This window comes from Ruditapes philippinarum, unplaced genomic scaffold, assembly GCF_026571515.1.
Source record: "Ruditapes philippinarum isolate M1 unplaced genomic scaffold, ASM2657151v2 ctg738_1_1_1_1, whole genome shotgun sequence".
Classification (NCBI taxonomy): Eukaryota; Metazoa; Mollusca; class Bivalvia; order Venerida; family Veneridae; genus Ruditapes; species Ruditapes philippinarum.
Window position 1 is genome coordinate 633,277 of NW_026863645.1, and position 19,507 is coordinate 652,783.

General features: G+C 33.2%; 2 protein-coding genes across 2 annotated transcripts; both read right to left on the minus strand.

Annotated features, from left to right (window-relative positions):
- Positions 1-588: 588 nt before the first annotated feature.
- LOC132722797 (microfibril-associated glycoprotein 4-like) lies at positions 589-14,590 on the minus strand. Its single transcript, XM_060707360.1, has 6 exons — positions 14,302-14,590; positions 13,500-13,718; positions 13,005-13,135; positions 12,515-12,611; positions 1,701-1,868; positions 589-1,245 (listed from the first exon to the last, which is right to left on the minus strand). The coding sequence occupies exons 1-6, from the start codon at positions 14,588-14,590 to the stop codon at positions 974-976; spliced, it is 1,176 nt and encodes a 391-aa protein (XP_060563343.1). The 3' UTR covers positions 589-973.
- LOC132722816 (uncharacterized) lies at positions 8,207-11,186 on the minus strand. Its single transcript, XM_060707387.1, has 2 exons — positions 11,051-11,186; positions 8,207-10,293 (listed from the first exon to the last, which is right to left on the minus strand). Exon 2 carries the CDS (start codon positions 10,284-10,286, stop codon positions 8,523-8,525), a length of 1,764 nt encoding a protein of 587 aa, XP_060563370.1. The 5' UTR covers positions 10,287-10,293; positions 11,051-11,186; the 3' UTR covers positions 8,207-8,522.
- Positions 14,591-19,507: the final 4,917 nt, after the last annotated feature.

Here is a 19,507-nt window from a genome sequence, read left to right on the forward strand (position 1 = left end):
TTTTGTGATGTCTGTCTTGTTGGATTGCCGTTGACGGTAAGTATTTTCTCAATCCCCTCTCACCCATTTTAACCCCCGCCCCCACCTTTTCACCCTCACAGCCTTATCCCTTTAATTCCCTTAAGGGTCCGTTTTAGTTGATATTATTTCTCATAAAATGTCCCACTCCTTTCACCCTTATGTCCGCTCTAGTTTTTTTTAAGTGTTTCGGGGCCGCATCCTGTAACCGTTGCCTTTGCCTTGTTGATCTTTATTCTTGTTTTTTATGTATTTTTGCAAAAAAACCTTTCAGTTTTTCTTCTGCATTTAATATTAAGAGCTTAAAAGGGACTTTGGATTCTTTCATGTGTAGAAGTTACTTAACTAGCTAAAGGAATGTCGGTGGTTATTCTTATGTGCCCGTTGATGCCTGAAACCTTCCTCCACCACTCGGTGATATTCCAGCTTTACTGGACCAGGAAAGCTGGAATGTCACCGTAATGACCTTTTCAATGCCGGTTCGACGTAAAATCAAGCAAAACAAAAAAGTGTGTTTTTTTTTAATCATTGTCATAATTTTTTTTAGAAATACAAATCATGAAACTAATAGCATTGATAGAATATTGAAAATGACTTTACATCCCATTAAACTTTGAACACTGCTACTATACATGCTCTGTTAAATAAGTAGCATTAGAAAAATGACGGTTTTAGAAAAGAGAAATCGACGTTGAAGAAATAAAAACTCGTTTAATACATTCAATTAAATATGAGTTCTACAAACCTCTCAAAAAGGTTTCTATCCCGAAACCAAGTGCCTATGGCTGTGTCACCTATATTGCCATTTAACTTTATATTCTCGTGAAACTCAATTTCATTATGCAACATCATTATGTAGTTTGTTTGAAATATGATAGCAATATTTGTTATAACTTTAAAACAAACTGAGCAAAATCATAATTATGTATGTTAATCAGATAAAAATCCCACACATTTATTTTCCTATACGCCTCAACATCATACGAGAGTTTAGTAGCGATTCTGACAGAGCAAATCCTCGGTGATTGTGGCCTTCAGATGATGCTGTACATAGAGACCCCGGATCACAATATCTCCCGTTAAGGTTGACAAACGTACAATAGTTGTACCACCAGCCACCGTGTCGACGCTGCGCACAACTTTCACCTAGCCATCTGTCCATGTCACGGTCATACGTCGAAAACGGCGAACCATTGTTGTATGCGAAGGATACATTGGCTGAAATACCTGAGAGGACATAAAAAGTGCCAGTTTCTGATATCAGTGTCAACATACACTTTCTTTATGTGCAAAAATGCTAGAAAATGTTCTTCATTCAGAATTAAATGAGCCGCGTCATGACATAACCAACATAATGGGTTTGCGACCAGCATGGATCCAGACCAGCCTGCACATCCGCGCAGTCTGATCAGGATCCATACTGTTCGCTTACAGGCCCTATAACAAGTAAAAAAACTGATAGCGAACAGCATGGAACCACTATTTGTATATCAAACAGTTATCTGCTTATACCTAACTGATAATTTTGTAAGACCTTTTAGTTAAACCTTTCCTTTGCAAAAATTGCAATTCCAAACGATGTATTGCAACTGTCAATTTATCTGCAAATATTTCTAAAATAAAAATGCTTGAAGCTTATAAAATGCTTTCATTTATTTATATATAAATAATAAAATATTTACCAGAAGAGCGTGTTGCGGAGTCTTCATTGATATGAAGCCTATATTCGTCCCCGTCAACTAGCTTGAAATCTTTAAACGTTTCAAAACCTTCTTCACTGCTATTTCGAGTCATCTCGAGCCGAATTTCTGTACGACCATTACTAGCAAGCTTTTGTATATGCTTCAGACCTGATAAAAATTGGGGTATTATCAATATTATGATGAATACATGAGGTAATAATACGATTAAATGGTTCCACGTACAATGTATATAATTGAAAGGCTGTGTTATATAAGATTAAATAGAAGTAAACGAAGATTAATTATTTTGTTACAAGTAAAGAATTAATTGAAATACATACTACATTTACGATTTAGAACATGCTATGAAGAAGGCACTTTGATAATGAATGGTATTTTAGATCGTACTCCGGCAAACATTTTGTCAAGGATTGTAAATGCTATTGTTCCTACAATACAAGATAAATTCCCTTTAAAGTCTTGTTAACTGTTTGTGTAAGCATGTAGCTATGTATCATTGAATAAATTTTTGTTGTTGAAAAAATGGGATGGTTTGAAACGATTTGCCTGCGAATATGAAAATACAATACAAAATGGATTTCCTTTAAATTTATGTAAACCGTTTATTCTAGCATGTATTGGAAACATCTCCTTATGCAGAAGCTATGGTCATTTGGATATCTTTTTCTTCTCTAAAATCGAACTGTACGATTTGTGTGCGTGTGAGGTGCCTCATCAGTGTTTGCCATAACTGCAATAATATTCTCATGTAGGGATTTATATGTAACTAAGAGAATGTTGTATATTTTTGTTGTGAATGATAATTTTTACACCGATACGTTGGATACGAATAAGAAACGTAGGTCATTAATCGGATATATAAAAAAGGTGAAGGTCTTATTGTGTCACCCCTTCTGAAAGGCCAGCCATTTCTGACTTATGAGACACCTTTCGCTTGCATACCAAGTTCCATTTAACGCCTAACTCCTACCACTATGCCAGGCGCAAGGCGGATAGAAATCGGTAACCATTCATTTTAACCCAGCGGCTCATAACGTGGCCATTTCGGAACGAGTCCCACGTTTAACATTCATCCTTTAATTAACGCTCCACGTGGGGCTCGAACCTTCGACCTTCCGATCCGAAGTCGGACGACAAGGCGGACGACTTAACCAGTAGGCCAACGGTACCGATGTATATGCTCAATATGGCAAAAGATAATTCTGCCATGTCAGGGTCAGCATGGCTTAAGTACTATTGCGGCGATATTATTGAAAGTTTCACAACGACTTCTTCTAAGGTGAAAAAGACTTAGTCAGTTCTAGTTCTGGCTTCCATAATTTTATATGTCGCTTTTATTTTGACGTTGTGCGGCAGTAAAGTTATGGGTCAACCCTTTTTGCAAAGGCTACCAGAATTTTGGCAGTTCGTGTGCCGTACATAAAACCTATTTAAATCACCCTTATTAATCAAATTTGGCTCAAATAAAAATACCATTTGATAAGCAAATCAATTTTGAATCATTTCATGTTTTATTTTTAAATGAAACTTCAATGACATTGCGTACCCAACTATTTGTAAGGGAAATATGTAGAGAATGTTTACCAATATGGAGTCTGCTTTCAAATGAAAGCTCGGGGGACTTTAAGTTTTGGGAATTTTAGCATCTATTTTTAGTAACGGACCATACACTATTTTTAGTAAGTGTACGATTTTAAATTAAAACAAACACATAATTCATGAATCGTCACACAAAACATTATAAATCCAACCTGTTTTTGGTACAATGTCTGTTATTGAATAAATACACCGTTATTCATACTTGCAAAAGCCATGTTTTCAATTAAAAATAGCATTTGGGTCACGGGTCACCAAATGTCATGCAAAGGTATCCGAACCTAAATTCTCGCTAGTCACGTGATAATTAAGGCAGCAATGGCGGCGAATTTTATGTAATGTGAACCCACTGATAAACTTTGAGGCATTATTTAATAAATCTAACATTCTGTGTTCAAAAATATAGACTGAAGTGTCCCAAATATATCTAACTACCTGTATTAAAATAGCTTCTGTCCAGATCACGCAAAATTATTGAATTACAGCATGACATAAATCACCTATTCTCACAAGATAGGCCCAACTTAAATTGACAAAATGTTAAAAAATGAACTTGTTTTTTATCAAAGTTTTATTACATAGATGGTTAAAGAGATATGTGTCTGACAAATTGGGAAAGTTACAGCACTCAAACTCGATTATTATCTGTAGAACAGCCACTGAAACAAATCGAGTACTTTTGCAAAATGTAATTTACGTTACCTTAACTAAAAATAAACCAATGGTCATATTAAAGATATTTTGATATATTCTATAAATGCACTTGATACAGATAGTCACTTCGATAAATAATTTGCCAAAGTAACATTACATATTTTATGCACAGGTTTTCATAAAACCGTACACCAAGCTTTAACTTTTTCATTTATGTTGGGTTGAATATTTCTGGAAAATATGATCATCAGTAATAATAGCTACATAAACAAACTCATTGTTGTACTTATTTAGTTGATTTTATTATGAATTATAAGCACCAAATATTAGCATACAACAGTATTTGACTTTGAAAAAAATATTTTGTATGCAGCATACACCGATATAAACACGACTAGGAAATGGTAACGTAAATTACAAAGTGTGCACCTTTAACTGGGCAACAGCAAAAAATCTCAAAGATTAAAGATAAAATGACAGCTATGTTTCATTTTTTTTCTTTTGAATAATCTTAGATGTAATTATCAGTAATAAGTTCATCAACTGAGATAAATTTATGAAAGGTTTATGCTCAAACACATTCATTTATCATTTCTTTAAGAAACTAATAGCTTAAGTCCGTAAAATACCTCGTGAATGCCATTAAGACATTATCTTTTTTATCATATATATAAAAATTATAAACTATAACAAAGTCTATGACTTGGTTTAAAGCTGTTACTTTCAGACCAAAAATAACAAATGAACAAAGTAAAAGAATTGACCAGTTATGGTAACGTAGATTACCTTATATTCAAGGATTTTTATATATGTTTGAACACGTCAAACAATAAAATGTTGATGTCCGATCTATTGCAAAAGAAAATCAATTATTTCTTAAATTGAAATAGAAAAGTCCGATCAAACGCATCAGAAAATCTTTAATTTTTAGGCATGATGTTTATTGAAAGTTAAAAAAGAAAAAGAAAAACAAAAAAACAACGGCTTTGTTTGAAACAAAGCAGTTGAATCTTTTATTTAAAGGCGCCTTGTGTTTATATAAAAGTCAAATAAAAAAAAATTGGTGGAAAATTATATTTGCCATCATAAATTACAGAATCAATAATTAAACTCCTGGATTCCTTTAATCTATATGTCCGCTAACTATTTTAATATTAGTAAAGCGTGTGATTCGTTTTCCGATTTTCTATTTTTAGAAACAAAAATCACCGGCGTTCTAAAAAATTAAATAGATCTTTAGACACTGTTTTAAAGTAGTTCTTACAGTGATATGTTGCACTTTTCTAAGATTGAATTACTGAAATACTTAATTTGAAAAAAAAAACAAAACATTTTAGAACAAAAATGAAAGCTGAATGTCGCGCTTTAAATTTATCTTATCTCTTCCTCTTTTAACCTGAAAGAGCGCACATAACAACTAACTTTGGATGACTCATCTATGCCAGAAAAACCGTCTTCTAACTTGACACAAATATTGTCGGCATTGTTTGGCCAATTGAAAGTTGGTGCTTTGACCTCTTTACATTTTCGGTTTTGCTAGTATGAAACAAGAAAATCGTCATCAACTATGACAATCTCTTCAATCAGTCCAAGGTACCTATGTGCCTAACTACTATTTTCGTGTTTCCGGGTGCTTAAACGTACACTATTTACATCATCGACAATCAGTCTGTCTTCATCTTGAACACAACCAGACCAATTAATGTATTAACTTATATTTGAGTCTCAAGCTCTTTCATTCTGTGTCAATTTCTGGACATTTTTTTCTGACATTCTATGTTCTGGTCGCTAAAGGCCCCCCCCCTCTTTTTTATCTTTTAACTGTTGTAGCTCAGTAGGATTTTGTTCTTTTTCGTTCTTTTTTCAAGTTATTTACTCTTTATGTTTGATTTTTCCTCCCACAAAGGCTCGCTGTATTTCAGCATATGATATACCCATTCTTGCTTGAAACAAACAAAGAAAAGTAATCTACGTTACTTATTTGTAATCAACGTTACCATTTTTAGAAACCATTTATTTTATGCCTAAATTACAGTTTTTTCTCCAGGAACAAACAGAGTTATTACATTAAATTAAATCATATAATGATCTACAATATAGGAACATGTCAAATATTTGGAGAAGAACTACTTATTGGTGTTGCAGATTTCACAAGTTTGATATTTTTGTAACCTACGTTACCAACATTGGTATCACATTTGTTACACCTTTATAAAATCTTAGATGATCTGGTATAACACAGATAACATACATGTATCTGTGTAGAATCAGATATGACAAAAAACTTTATGAACAAAATCTTTTTGGTAAGTAAAAATGGACACCAAAAAAAGGATTTGTTAAAAACTTAGTGGGCCATTACGTAACTATATATGCAATAAATGTTTGAATTATATGTGTACAAGATTAATTTCATTGAAAATTAAAGATGTATAATTCAATTATAATCTTAAAACTATAATAAAAAAAACATTTTTATCACTTACCTGTTTACTTTCCTAAAGATAACTGGAACTCAGTATAATATAGTGTTTCTACGCGGGGAAATTGCAAATGCAAATGGCGGAATATGTGGCAAATTTGAAATAAAGGGAAACAAACTATGTGTATATTGATCTAGAAGTATATATAACGGGAACCTTGAAACAGCTGAACATATCTCGGACATTAAAATCAAATTATTTGCAAGAAATTGAAAAAATCCGTGGTATAACGTTTGATTACATTTCGTAGATTACATTTTTATTTGTCATGAGCATGAATTTTTTTTACAAAACAATTCAACTTTTACAAAATAAAGAAATATTGAATGTTTAACAAGTCTAATCTAATTGATAATAGTCTATAAAGAGCATCTATGTCACAATATTTGAGTATAGCAGTAACGTAGTTACATTCTTAAATTACTTTTACAAATATAAATTGTGTTTCTGGTGTAATGTTTTTTTTATGAAATGAGTTAATCATTGTATCGCGTATCGTTTAATACTATGTTTTGTAGTATTTTCATCTGTTTAAACACCTTTTTTAATGTGTTTATTGCTATGTATTTTTTGTGTGCAAACTAAGTAACGTAGATTACATTGGATTTGGAGACAAGAAAGTTTTGTTTTATAACGAATAATGCAAAGAGTTTCACTCAGAAATTCTTTTAATTTTCAAACTTCAACATGTCGTGAAACAAAAATTAAAAAAAATATGTTCAGTTTTTAACAAATTGATGCAGCACTTGTGTGTTAAATCATGTAACCCTTTACAGAGACAACATATTTTTCTTTTAAATTGATATTATTTGTTCATTTCTTTTTCTAAATACCAGTTTCTGACATCTATTGTGAATATGATTTAAAAGAAGGAACCATGTTATGTTGAAAAAATAACAAAACTCAACTGTGTAAGTGTATATGTTTTAACTTTTGTCAAGAGACACTCAAATTTCAAACTTGGGCCTATCTTGTGAGAATAGGTGAAATATGTCACGGTTCTGGTTGATTTCGATACGGGATTGGCTTCAGCGAACAGGTCTAGCAGTACTATAAAACCCGTTCGCTGAAATCTTTTTAGCTAAGTCAGTTCAAACAATATTATGCATAATGTATTTTTGACAGACTAAACATTAATATCCTATAAACAAAGTGGCGTGCGAGGGTATCCTTGCCAGAACCTTGGCAGTTCTTAGTTCTTGTTAATATTGTTGTTGAGTTTTCAGGCAAACTATATTAATTTGTGCTATAAGTAAAAAAAAATCAAAGTTTTTGTTTTAAAAGGTACCTAAGGAATATGCTTGTACTGATAACCTAGCTTCGCATTGATATTAACCAGATTAAATATCATATTTAACTTTTACCAGACACATCACAAAAAAAAACATAAGTAACCTTGGCATGATGCATGACAAGACCCCTGATCCGTTTTGAAATGCTTTCTTAGCAAACAAAATTAAGGTTACGTCTGAATTCTGAACTCCGCGTTCAAAAAAAAAAAAGGAAGTTTGATTACCTTTTCTTTGAATGATAAAACAAACATATGCTACATAGACTGTATATTTTAATCTTTACTTGTACATTATATGTACTGAACTACTAGGTAACTCATGGAATGAATCATAAATTTTTTTGCACAAATTTATATTAATGTTTATCAAATACAGGACATATTTTCTTTTGCGACCTTTTCTCGGTTTTATTTTGACTGAAATCTTTCTTTCTGTGACTTTATCCATTAACATTGTTCACTTAGTGCCTCCTGTCCGAACCACAATTTTGAAAGTTGTTTATTGAAAAAATGACGATCACCCGTCAGTCTGGAGAAAACGGTATATAAGTATCAAGCTTAAAACAGTGAAACAAAAAAAAAATATATACATGAAAAATAGGTAATCACATGGCGAGGTTGGATAGAAGCAAGACCTCAAAAGTACATACTTTATGGACAAAAAACCATTCTCGTTTATTACGTTCTCATTGACAACTTTGTTGCTTTCTCACAGTCTAAAATGCCATGCATAATAACTTATTAATAAGTTTTCTACCTTTATTTCTATTTCTAAAGCTATTTCTTTTTTGTAAGTACATGTACTCTGGCCGGCTCAGGCCCAAAATGGAAAACGAATCTTTTGTAGACTTTGATAACATTGTCATATTTTTCATCTGAAGTAAATCTGTTTATGAACAATAATCTACTTTTGTCACTCCAGCAAATTTTTGTAGGGCTCGCTAGATCTTTCATCACAATGTTTCTGTCGGAGAAATCTCCGGACACTTGTGTTAAAGTACCGTTTCTCCTGGAAACAGTATATATTGATCCGTCACCTAACAAAGTCAGACTTCTTGCATCTGAACACCTGCTCGTGCTTATACATTTTCCTTGCCAGTCGTAAATATTTACAGCATCCTTATTGCTGTCGTATACATAAATGTACCGATCGTCAGAAGTAATTGAATGAGGATTGCCAATTTTAACTTTTGAGGACACTTTTCCCTTAAGGTCCATTATTTGGAAATATCCTGTTGGATATGGGTCGTTAGACGTGACTGCGAGTTTCTTGTTGGAGTATGTGATTTCAGCACAAACACAATCTACTTTGAAACGGTTTTTGACGGACAGTTTACTTGAAGACACCGTCAGAAATAAAATAGTTTTTTCATTAGAAACAGTAACAGCAACCTCATCACCACTGATCGTAGTTATATCACTAAGATTTCCCCCAGTTTTTAATTGGTAGGATATAGAGTTATCGCTAAGGTCAACCAATTTTATCGAATGGTTATTTGTATCAAGAATAACTAGTTTGGAATCAGACACTAGTGTCATCCCGCTTACACAACAGCGCTCGTCGTCGTGTGAGGTTTTAACGCAAATATCTCTTTCTTGATAAAAATAATCAACAGTACCGAGAGTGACGGCATTTCGGATACAAGATTTTATCTCCCGATTTGGTTTAAAGTGGTATTGCTCTGTGTGGTCAGCCAAAACTAGGTCTGATATTTTTCTCTCACTTACCCTGACCAGTTGTTGAGAAGTTTTAAGAGTCGTGAAAAATTTATCCGTTTGTTTCATGTCCTTGTGATGTTTCATTGCATCAGACGCGTGTTTCAGCGACTTTGCGATATCATCGCATAAACCTTCTGCTCTTTTTAGCCGTTCTTCATGATCAATTTTTTGCCTTTTGACTTTATTTTCGATTTGTTTTCCTAGATCATCTAATTTTCTATTTAAGTCATCCTTAAATCGTTGTATTTCATTTAGGACAGTTTCTAATGACTTCTCAGATATTAGAGTATTTTCTTTGATTTCATTTCTAATTTTCAGACATCTATCAACCAAATCATTGATGGCTTGAAGGGATTCCGTGTATTCACTGCTATCTAAAATATCCTTAGAGATCAGGGATATAGCCTTAACCTTACAAGACTTTTCATCGTGGATGTGGGATATACAAAGACTGCAAACAAGTACCTCATGATCGTAACAATAGAATCTAATGGGCTCTTTCTTGTGGATAGAACAAAAAACTGTGGAATCATCAGAGAGACCTGAATGGAAAGCATGGGTGGCGTTTGTCTTCAGTGGAGTAACAGTCAGCGGCATGCTTTGACTATCGAGAAGGGTATGACTTCCGGTGGATGTCGTCTGCTTGTGTTTATCAAAACATGACTGACACAGATGCTCATCGCAATTGGTGCAGAAACCGAAAGCTGGACACCTGACGTCATTCAGGTCACAAGGATTACAGAAAATGTCGTAATCTTCTCCGGAGGCATCGCTGAACATTGAGGTCAAATTACCATCTGCTTTTCTTCCTGGAACAGCCATGGTAAGCCTTTGAAAGAATAATAATGTTTCAGAAATAATTAAAAAAATTAAGGAGGTTATGACTTATCAATATTGATGTTTGGAAAGAAAGAAAGATAATAAATGATCTGCCTAATTGACTTAAACTAAATACTATATTATCATTTCAGTTAGGTTATAAAAATGTTCTTAAAATGTTTCCTTTAACATTGTAACCTCTTCAAAGCGACCCTTTGTAGAACAACAACTCCTTTACAATGACATAATCAAATATTTCCGAACTACCGGTATGTCTTTTACTGACTTAAACCTATGTGAGCCGTGTCATGACAAAACCAACAAAATGGGTTTGCGACCAGCATGGATCCAGACCAGTCTGCGGATCCGCGCAGTCTGATCAGGATCCATGCTGTTCGCTTACAAACCCTATAACAAGTAAAGAAACTGATAGCGAACAGCATGGATCCTGATAAAACTGCACGGATGCGCAGGCTGGTCTGTATCCATGCTAGTCGCAAACAAATTACCTTGGTTTTGTCGTGACGCGGCTCATTTAGAGCAAAATCTCTCGACAACAACCTACAGTTTTGTCTCTGATAATGTGTTGCTCTGTAGATGCCGTACTGCATATAACAATAATAATTAATTGAAACGGTAAATGTACGTCTTTGGCGAATATTTTTTGCTATAATATGTTCGCCGAGAAGAAACAACAAAAACAATAAAATTTAAAAATAATTTACACTCAGCGACCACACCAAATGAAATAAATTACAATTAATTACCTTATATTATGCTTATTCCATCCAAATCTATACTTCCTTCTTTTGCACTAGTAGATGTGGCTAAAGAGAGGCGTATAGCTGACGTTATTGTTGGTGAACCCGACTGAATAACTTTGACTGAACGAGAATTGCTTGATAACTTGATATCATATGAACGATTTGAGTACATAAACTTATCAACATCGGGGATTTCAAGGTAAGATAAATATATTATCTTGTTTACTACGTAATGTAACGATCTACTTTAAAAAAAGATTACAAAAGATAACAACGATAACAAACAAGAAGGAAAGGACGTTATAATATTCCTAATGCCAAATAAGTTAATGTAATAGTGATATATGTGAATACTAAATGTAGTCTCTGTATATGATTATGCATATTATATACATTATGTATACAAAACATTGGTGGTAAAATGGGTGACAAAGATGCTGTCAAAGAAGAAGCTTGTCATGCTAGTTATACCAATTCAAAATGTGTTAAATAAATAAGAAACTATCGATCTGAGAAAAACAGAACCTAGCTTGAGTCTTGACTAATCCAATAACGCAACAGATTTACAATCTGAGAAACGGTATGTCACTTCAAAAACTAAGAAAAGAAAACCTAATGTTCCCATTAGGTGACAAACTTGGGTAAATCAAAATTTAGAATAACCATAAAATGAAGCCGTCGTTTACATTATTCATTTTGCTAGCCGATTATCATCTTCCGGCCCTACTCGTCCGTGTATTTATCTCTAAATACCACGGTGGGTAAACGCATCTACTCCATGCACTCAACAATTAATTTGAGTCCAATTAAATAGGCTTGTGATTAATAATACAGTTGTGAGAAGTAACAGGTGCTTGTGCTTGCAATAGACTGACGAACAATAAATGATACAAGTTTGCAAAAGACTCACAATAAATGATACAGTGACTTCGTTTTTCTTATTGTGAACTTTGAATGGTGAAATAATCAGCAAGAATATAACCTCTCGCGTGGGATTAAACGCAAGTGCATGAAGACGGGGTACATGTATACTATAAAAGAACTACAAACAGAAACAGAAGAACATTCAATTTTAACATCAATAGAAATTTTTTTAGACTTTAGACAAATCTTACAATGTTTGAATTGTTTTATATCATGCTATTCAGCAAGTTTAATGCGATCTGCGTTTTTTACATAGCTACATGCACGTGCTGAAGATAAGAATGTCGCAATTGTACAGCAAGTAGCTTATCTGGCACCCAAACATGCCAATGAAATTTCCGAAATGGTTTAACTTATGGAAACGCTAGTCTGATATGCAAGAAAAGTCATTGCCAGTTATTTTCATAACTTTAACAATACTAGATACCACGGTATGGAATCACATGACTTTTATGGTAACGCGCACTGACAATATGGTTGCCTATACTAGTAACTCATCGCTTCACATGCGCTTTTCAGGTAATTCAGGTAATGGATACATACCTAGCCAGAATTCACCATTCAAATCACCAAAACCATTCTCATATTCAGAAAAGTTCCGATAAAAGTCCACTGAACCGTCAAACCTGTTTTGTATAACCTGAAATGTTTTCGGTACGATATGTTTTTAAAACAAAAGACAAAAATAACGCAAATGTACGTAAATCTAGCTAAAAATGGAAGAACTGTAACCATAAGCTGTGTTACTTTCTAGTCATCATAAGTATGTTCACTATTCCTTTATATACTGACTGTGAAGAGTTCAGGTACATCTTCCTTCCTATCTTTGAAAGTTTGCGTCCTGTGAGCGTTGCCTTTGCCTTTTTGATCTTTATTCTCGTTTTTTTTACCGAACGCCTTAACGCCTAGTCTACTATGCACCATAGTTGGATATAATAATTTTATTATACACATGTATTATCCAAATATGTTATAAAATGCAAATAAAAAGAGGATAAATTCAACAAGCCAATTAGGGTCAAAGAAGACTTACCGTCCAACCTCCACCGTCTGTGCTCATATCACAATAAACAGATAACCAGCTGTTAAAACTCCACAATGGTATCTCATATATGCCATCTTGTACCAAGAGAGTATCATCCAAAATATACTTGCAATCAATTACTGAAACATTTAGAAGATTCGAGTGGTATAAACAATTGTAAGCATATATAGATAAAGTTGCTTTTTGAAGGTATTATTGAAAAACGATCGTTTGCACACAATCTTATAACTTGTCTTGAGTATTTGATACTGCAAAGCTATAATAACACAAATTTATTAACACATTTTCAAACACCCTTGTTTATAAAGATATTATAAATTCACAACCTCCATACGAAGATCGAAACTACAATCGTCCATGACCACTTTTTTTTCTTAAAAGCTTCAATTAGAATATTTTATAATAATGTATATTTCTTCGTATTCAATAATAATGTTACTTAATACTAAATGAGGAAAGTTGAAACTATTCTAGGTGATTTACCTTCCATTTTACAATAAACCGCTTCCCATTTGCCGTTGTCTTGACATATAATTATTGACTTAGATGGCTCATACCCGAAATTACACGTTACAATGGCAGTAGTAGGGTATGTACTTTGACTAGAATTTACAAGACTTAGATGTCCATTTGTCACATTTGGCACGCTACCACATCCTGTGTCATTTGCCTTCACCTCACACTTGGAATATTCCAAGTTTTCTGTAAAAACATTATTTGTTGGCAATTTCTAATTGACGCATGGTACAATGTAGGTTGTCTTTTTTAAAGAAAAAATTGTATATTCACAAGAAACAATTGAATAGAGGGAAGAAAATATCCACTTATTTTTATGAGAGGACTGTTGTTGGACTTTTGAATTTTCACGGAAAGTTTGTATGCCCTATTATTTTCACGGGAAAGCTTTTATTGGCTCTGGCATTTTATCGGGAGGGCTTTTGCCCGCCCTGTCATTTCAACGGGAGGGCTTTTGTTTGACCAGTCATTTTTGGACGGGAAAAGGTTTTTTGTCGGAAGGACTTTTGTCCGTTGCCAATCTCTTTCTCTTTCCCAAGTTTACTTATTGTCGCCAAAGTTTTCATTTTTTAAATTCCAAATACAAGTTCTTTGATTGACTAATATCGGAAAGACAATTACATTTCAATTCTAGTGCAAACTGAATATGCAATCAATGTTATGTTAAATCTATTTTATTTTTTATAAAGAAAGCTCATAAATTTTAATTTATAATTACGTTATTCATTACTGTGTAAGAAATACATGAGAATAGCTAAATGTAACTCACCTTTTTGTTTTGACGTCTCGACATTGTAAACCAAAACCGTAAGTGTTATTACCAGTAATGCTGTTAAAATAGCAACTACCCCAACAAACAGTCGTTTACTGACATAGTCTTCACGAATAACCTGTAATGCTTTACTACCTTCAGTCGTCTGGCTGTGGACTGTTACGTTGCCTGGTATCTCTGTAACCTCATTATATAGACCGATTTCCGATAGTTGAAGAGAATCATACGCGTGGTATTCTCTATCACCAACCGTCGTATAAACACCTGCATTATTTGCTCCCTGCATTTTAATACAAACGGCCAACACTTGACATGCAGTCCTTTTACGAAACTGATTAATTTAAGCCAAGTGGTGTCGATAGGAAAAGGTTAGAGATATTGATGATCACTATAAATCTGCCAGGCTACGTACAAATTTCGAAAACACAGCTTTCATATATACATATACCAACATTTTAACCTACAAGTAAATGTTCTTTTGATTAGTACTTTCTACACTGTTAAGAAAAGGAATCTATCACACATTTTCAAAAATCATAATAATTAGATTATTACCTTTTAAATTGAGATACTTTACACAAGCATGATCTTTCACAACAATGTATTCACAAAATGACTCATAACATGCTGGTTTACTTTCTGACTTTCTTTTTCTTTCTTTCTTTGTATTTTTATGTAATACTTTGATCTTCTTAACTTTAGATATAAAAATTGGTGTAAGACCCTTTCCATTTATAACTTCTGTTGCTTTTTAATGTTACTTAGTGTAATTTTCCGGTGACCGGAAAACAAATCGGAAATACACTATCCATACTTAATTTAACCTTAAGTTTCTTAATATTGAACCTATTTTTCCAAACTTTAAGAGATTAAATCAGTATTATACATGATTCAGCGTATCTGTTTACTTTATATCTCTATTGTACATGTATGTGTCTTCTATTTAGCCCAGGCTAACTTGTGCAAAGTCTGCGCGAAACTTATTTAGGAATTTCTGTACGTACTCTTGTTGTCACGACATTCATGCCACCAAGTAAAATAACTAACACATATGTACATATGCGGCGATTTGTGAAAACATACCGAAAAGTTGTTTTATACCGTATATAGATGAAACGTCGCTTCCGGTTCAGAAGTAGACCCAAACATGATTGAACCATGGTTTGTAGTTAAAGTAAAAAAAAACCAACATTTATTTCACTCATTCCATGCAGAAACGTGACATTATGAAGTGACAAACGTGAATAAAAGTACAATGTGACTCTAATAGCAAATTATTATCATTGTATATACATATTTTTTATTGGCGATGAGCGTTTCTATGTATTTGCCGGATAAAATATTAAATTGAAAATTGAATTAACATAAGAAAAGGTCATTATAACAAAATATTTTAACAGTAAATAATTTGATATTAAATATTACGTTTGTATAATTTCAAGTATCACCTACGTAGATAATCAAAACTGTTCTGTATATTTATCAAACATATGTATAAAACTAAATTACACATATAATCATGAAGCAGTCATACCAAAGTGCTAAACATATAGTGTGTTATAATACTATTTAGAATTAAGAAATGACAGAAATTAATAATGAATGACATAATAATATGTTTAACATAGACAAAATGAAGAAGAATATTACTTTTGTATACAGTGGATAAAAATGACACTTTTTAAATAGTGAAAAATGACACTCGATTTTAAGAAACGAAAGGTGGAATTGGTTAGTGTGTATAGACCTTACCTTTCTTTTGGAAAAATAAAAAAATGTGCTCTAATCAAAATGCGAAATATTATAATCATAAATATGTGCCACTAGGTCTCTCGAAACAAAAAATGAGACTTTTGATAATAGGAATAAAGAAAAAAAAACTTATTTCATATTGCACGGTTTATTATTCTAATTACAAATAACTTAAATTGTACTTATTATGCACTAAACAAATTTACCTAATTTTAGATGTTCTTGTTTATTATTAGTAATCATTAGTTCAGATGTTTTGATTACATTTGGTCATCTATAATAATAAGGTTTCAAGAATCGCTCGGCTCATTTTCAAAGATTTTGCATTCAAATAGGAAATGATATTTGTCGCCTTATTTATTACATGACGTACATTGTACATAGTCTATCATTTACTAGAATCCTTGCCCATGCAGTTCCCGGTTTCTATTGGAAGATGGTGGTTACGTGTATTCTTGCACTATCTTGAACTATGGTTGTTCTTATAATACGGTACAGACGTTTACAGGAAACTATTATGCCACTAATTTTAAGTGACTAAGAATTTACCTTATATAAATTGGTTTATATAAAATTTTAATGCTTTTCTTGGATAGTTCAATGTTGTTATGGTATTTGAAAAAGTAACAAATAACTGTATTCATGTATTAAGTATGAATAAAACGTCTGGCAAAGATCTTGTTATATTTCTCGTTGACTTCAAGGAAGATGTTTCTGACAAAATATCAGTTTAGTTTACAAATTCAAAGATAGTTAAAATTGATGTAGCGGAACATATAAATTGTAAAATTATATCAATTTACACGGTAACATTTACAAATGTTTTAGGGTTTTATGTGCGAAATCACTTATATATAATGCATTTGTGAATTGCTTAACTTTGTAGTATGATAAACATGTATGATTATATGTATATTTGCACATCACATATGTTTCATGATAAATCATGATAAAACGTAGTATTATTCACTTTAAGATAAGTTGCTTATACACCAGATGGTTAGATTAAAACCGTAATCAGGTACGATATTATTTAAGCAGATGTATCTAAATATTTAATCTTAATTCATTGATCTTTCATAGAAATATTTAGATAGGATAATTTCAAATAAAATATTCATTACATATTCTCTCATTTTATTTGCAAATACTTTTTCCTACTGCAGCATTTTATTGACACTATGTTAAGAACGAACAAAAATGTCATTTCAGACATTATAATATATTATGTGATTATGGATAGACATAATTGTTATAAAGGAAGGAATAGAGTATTTGCTTAAACTTTTGCCTTAAGGTTTAATGCATTGTGATATAGCCATGCTTCATAACCTCTCATCCCCATTCAAAATTCCATTTTATTTAGTTCCGCGCATTTTTTTACCTGGGAACCACATGCCGCTTTTAAAGGAACAGCACTAACGTGTAACATTGAATGTTCCATGATAACCGCCATATGAGCACATTAGCGGATGTTTCAAAATTCTAAATTTTACCAGGTCATGTTAAATGTTGAATACTGCTTAAACCGGTGCTAGGGTGCGTGGCCGTTACTTGTACATTCCATTACCGTCCATTAACCAGGCTCGATCAAACCGAGCCTGAAACATTTTCAATTTTGTCGTCTTGTATGTTCTCTTGGGATTCTTTATTTCTCTTTATTTTAACTTTCGTCAAAGATGTAGATAACATCTAGATAATATATATGTCTCTGCTTTTGTACCTGCTATATTATTTATTATATCCATATATACAAAGTTGTTGATTTTTTTTTTGAAAAATGAAGTAACTGACTCCATCTGTCAGGATGTCAAGATAGTTGGCAACTTTGATAAACCGATTTAATAGCTTTAAATTGACAAAAAAAAAATTAATTTCAATATAAATACGCGGCACCATTATTTTACCTAACTGGCGTAAGCTACAGTCTCACTTACATCCCACAGAACCGCGGTAGACGTCATGAGTGATTTGGGAACGACCGGGAACGATATAATCTAAACTGTCGCTTCGCATTAGCGAGCGTCTTTTGAGATAGTGGCATGTCGTTTGTAATTGCCGCCATCGCATTTGCACGGTCGACATCCGGCAACGCGAAGTGACATCGCGACAACGCAAAGTGACATAGCAACAATGCGATACGACCCTTAGACGACACCGCGAAGTAACATCGCGATATATCGTGCTTTTATATGCGACATTTTAAAGTGGATATCGCGACATTGTCGTTTGAGATTGTCACCGTCGTTTGCGATTGTCGGGTGTTACTTCGTAATCGGTATATCGCTATGTTATTTCGCGTTGTCGAGTGTCGACTATGCAAACGCGACTGCGACGTTATGAATGGCCCCAACAGGATTCCGTAGTAAACAGTTAATGTTATATAAATAGTTAATTTTTCACGTGTATTCGAACATTTCACATACACTATCTACTGCCTGTAATTCACTGAATTGATCACGTGACTCTCCACATCTATCCTACACTTTTTGACGCTCGGGCAGCGTAATTGTATACTTGCAAATGCTCACTAACTGATTCAGTCATCATTTCGTCATTTACTAAAAACACTAACGGAATTAATTTTCCCGAAAAGTTTCTATGAATTGTTGTGGCTCATGTGTTCGAGGAAGAACGCTTAGTGAATAAATCTAAAGCTATAGGGGAGCCAACTTTCTGTTTTTGTTTGTTGGTGCAGTATAATTCTGCAATTGATTGGTGACGGTTACAGGTGGTGCAATGCAAAGGTCTTGAAGTCCAAACGCTTCCGGTTTTGTATGCGCGGTTTATAATCATGTGTGTTTTTAAAACCATTGTTGACTTGGGTATGAGCGTATCCCGTTACAGGGATATTAGTCGGTCCTTCCGAAGTGTTAGTAAGTGGCGGTTGTTTGTAATTTGTGTCGTACCCGAAGGGTGCAGCTTTGCTAGAAATTTATTGTTACCAAATGTATGTTTAGAGTCAAACAGTTTATTATTGACATAAAGACAATCTTTGACAAACACAACCTTTTGATCTTGTTTAGATAGTTTTCGAGCAGGATAACACAATTCTTTTTCAGATCTTCTACTTCTCTGGGGATATGCTCATGATCTGTTTCTGACTTGCCTGTTTTTCGTATACTTTCTCTACCTTTAAATGATTAAAAAATACCACTGTTGGTTTCGGGCCGTGCAGCTCTGCTGCTTTCACCGGATCACCGATCCTCTTCACTTGTGAGAATTTAATGGAGACTACGTCCATTGGGGCTTTTATTGTTTATATCAATATCATTGTGTATACTGTCTTTCAGGGTTCTTCTATTGGTAGCTTATGGGATCTCTGTTGTTAAGATCTTGGTCAAATCAACAACGGTATAAATAAATGTAAATTTTAAATATAGTTTTCCTTCATACATACTTGTATATCATATGCATTCAAAGCAATATATGGTAGACTTAACTTATTACA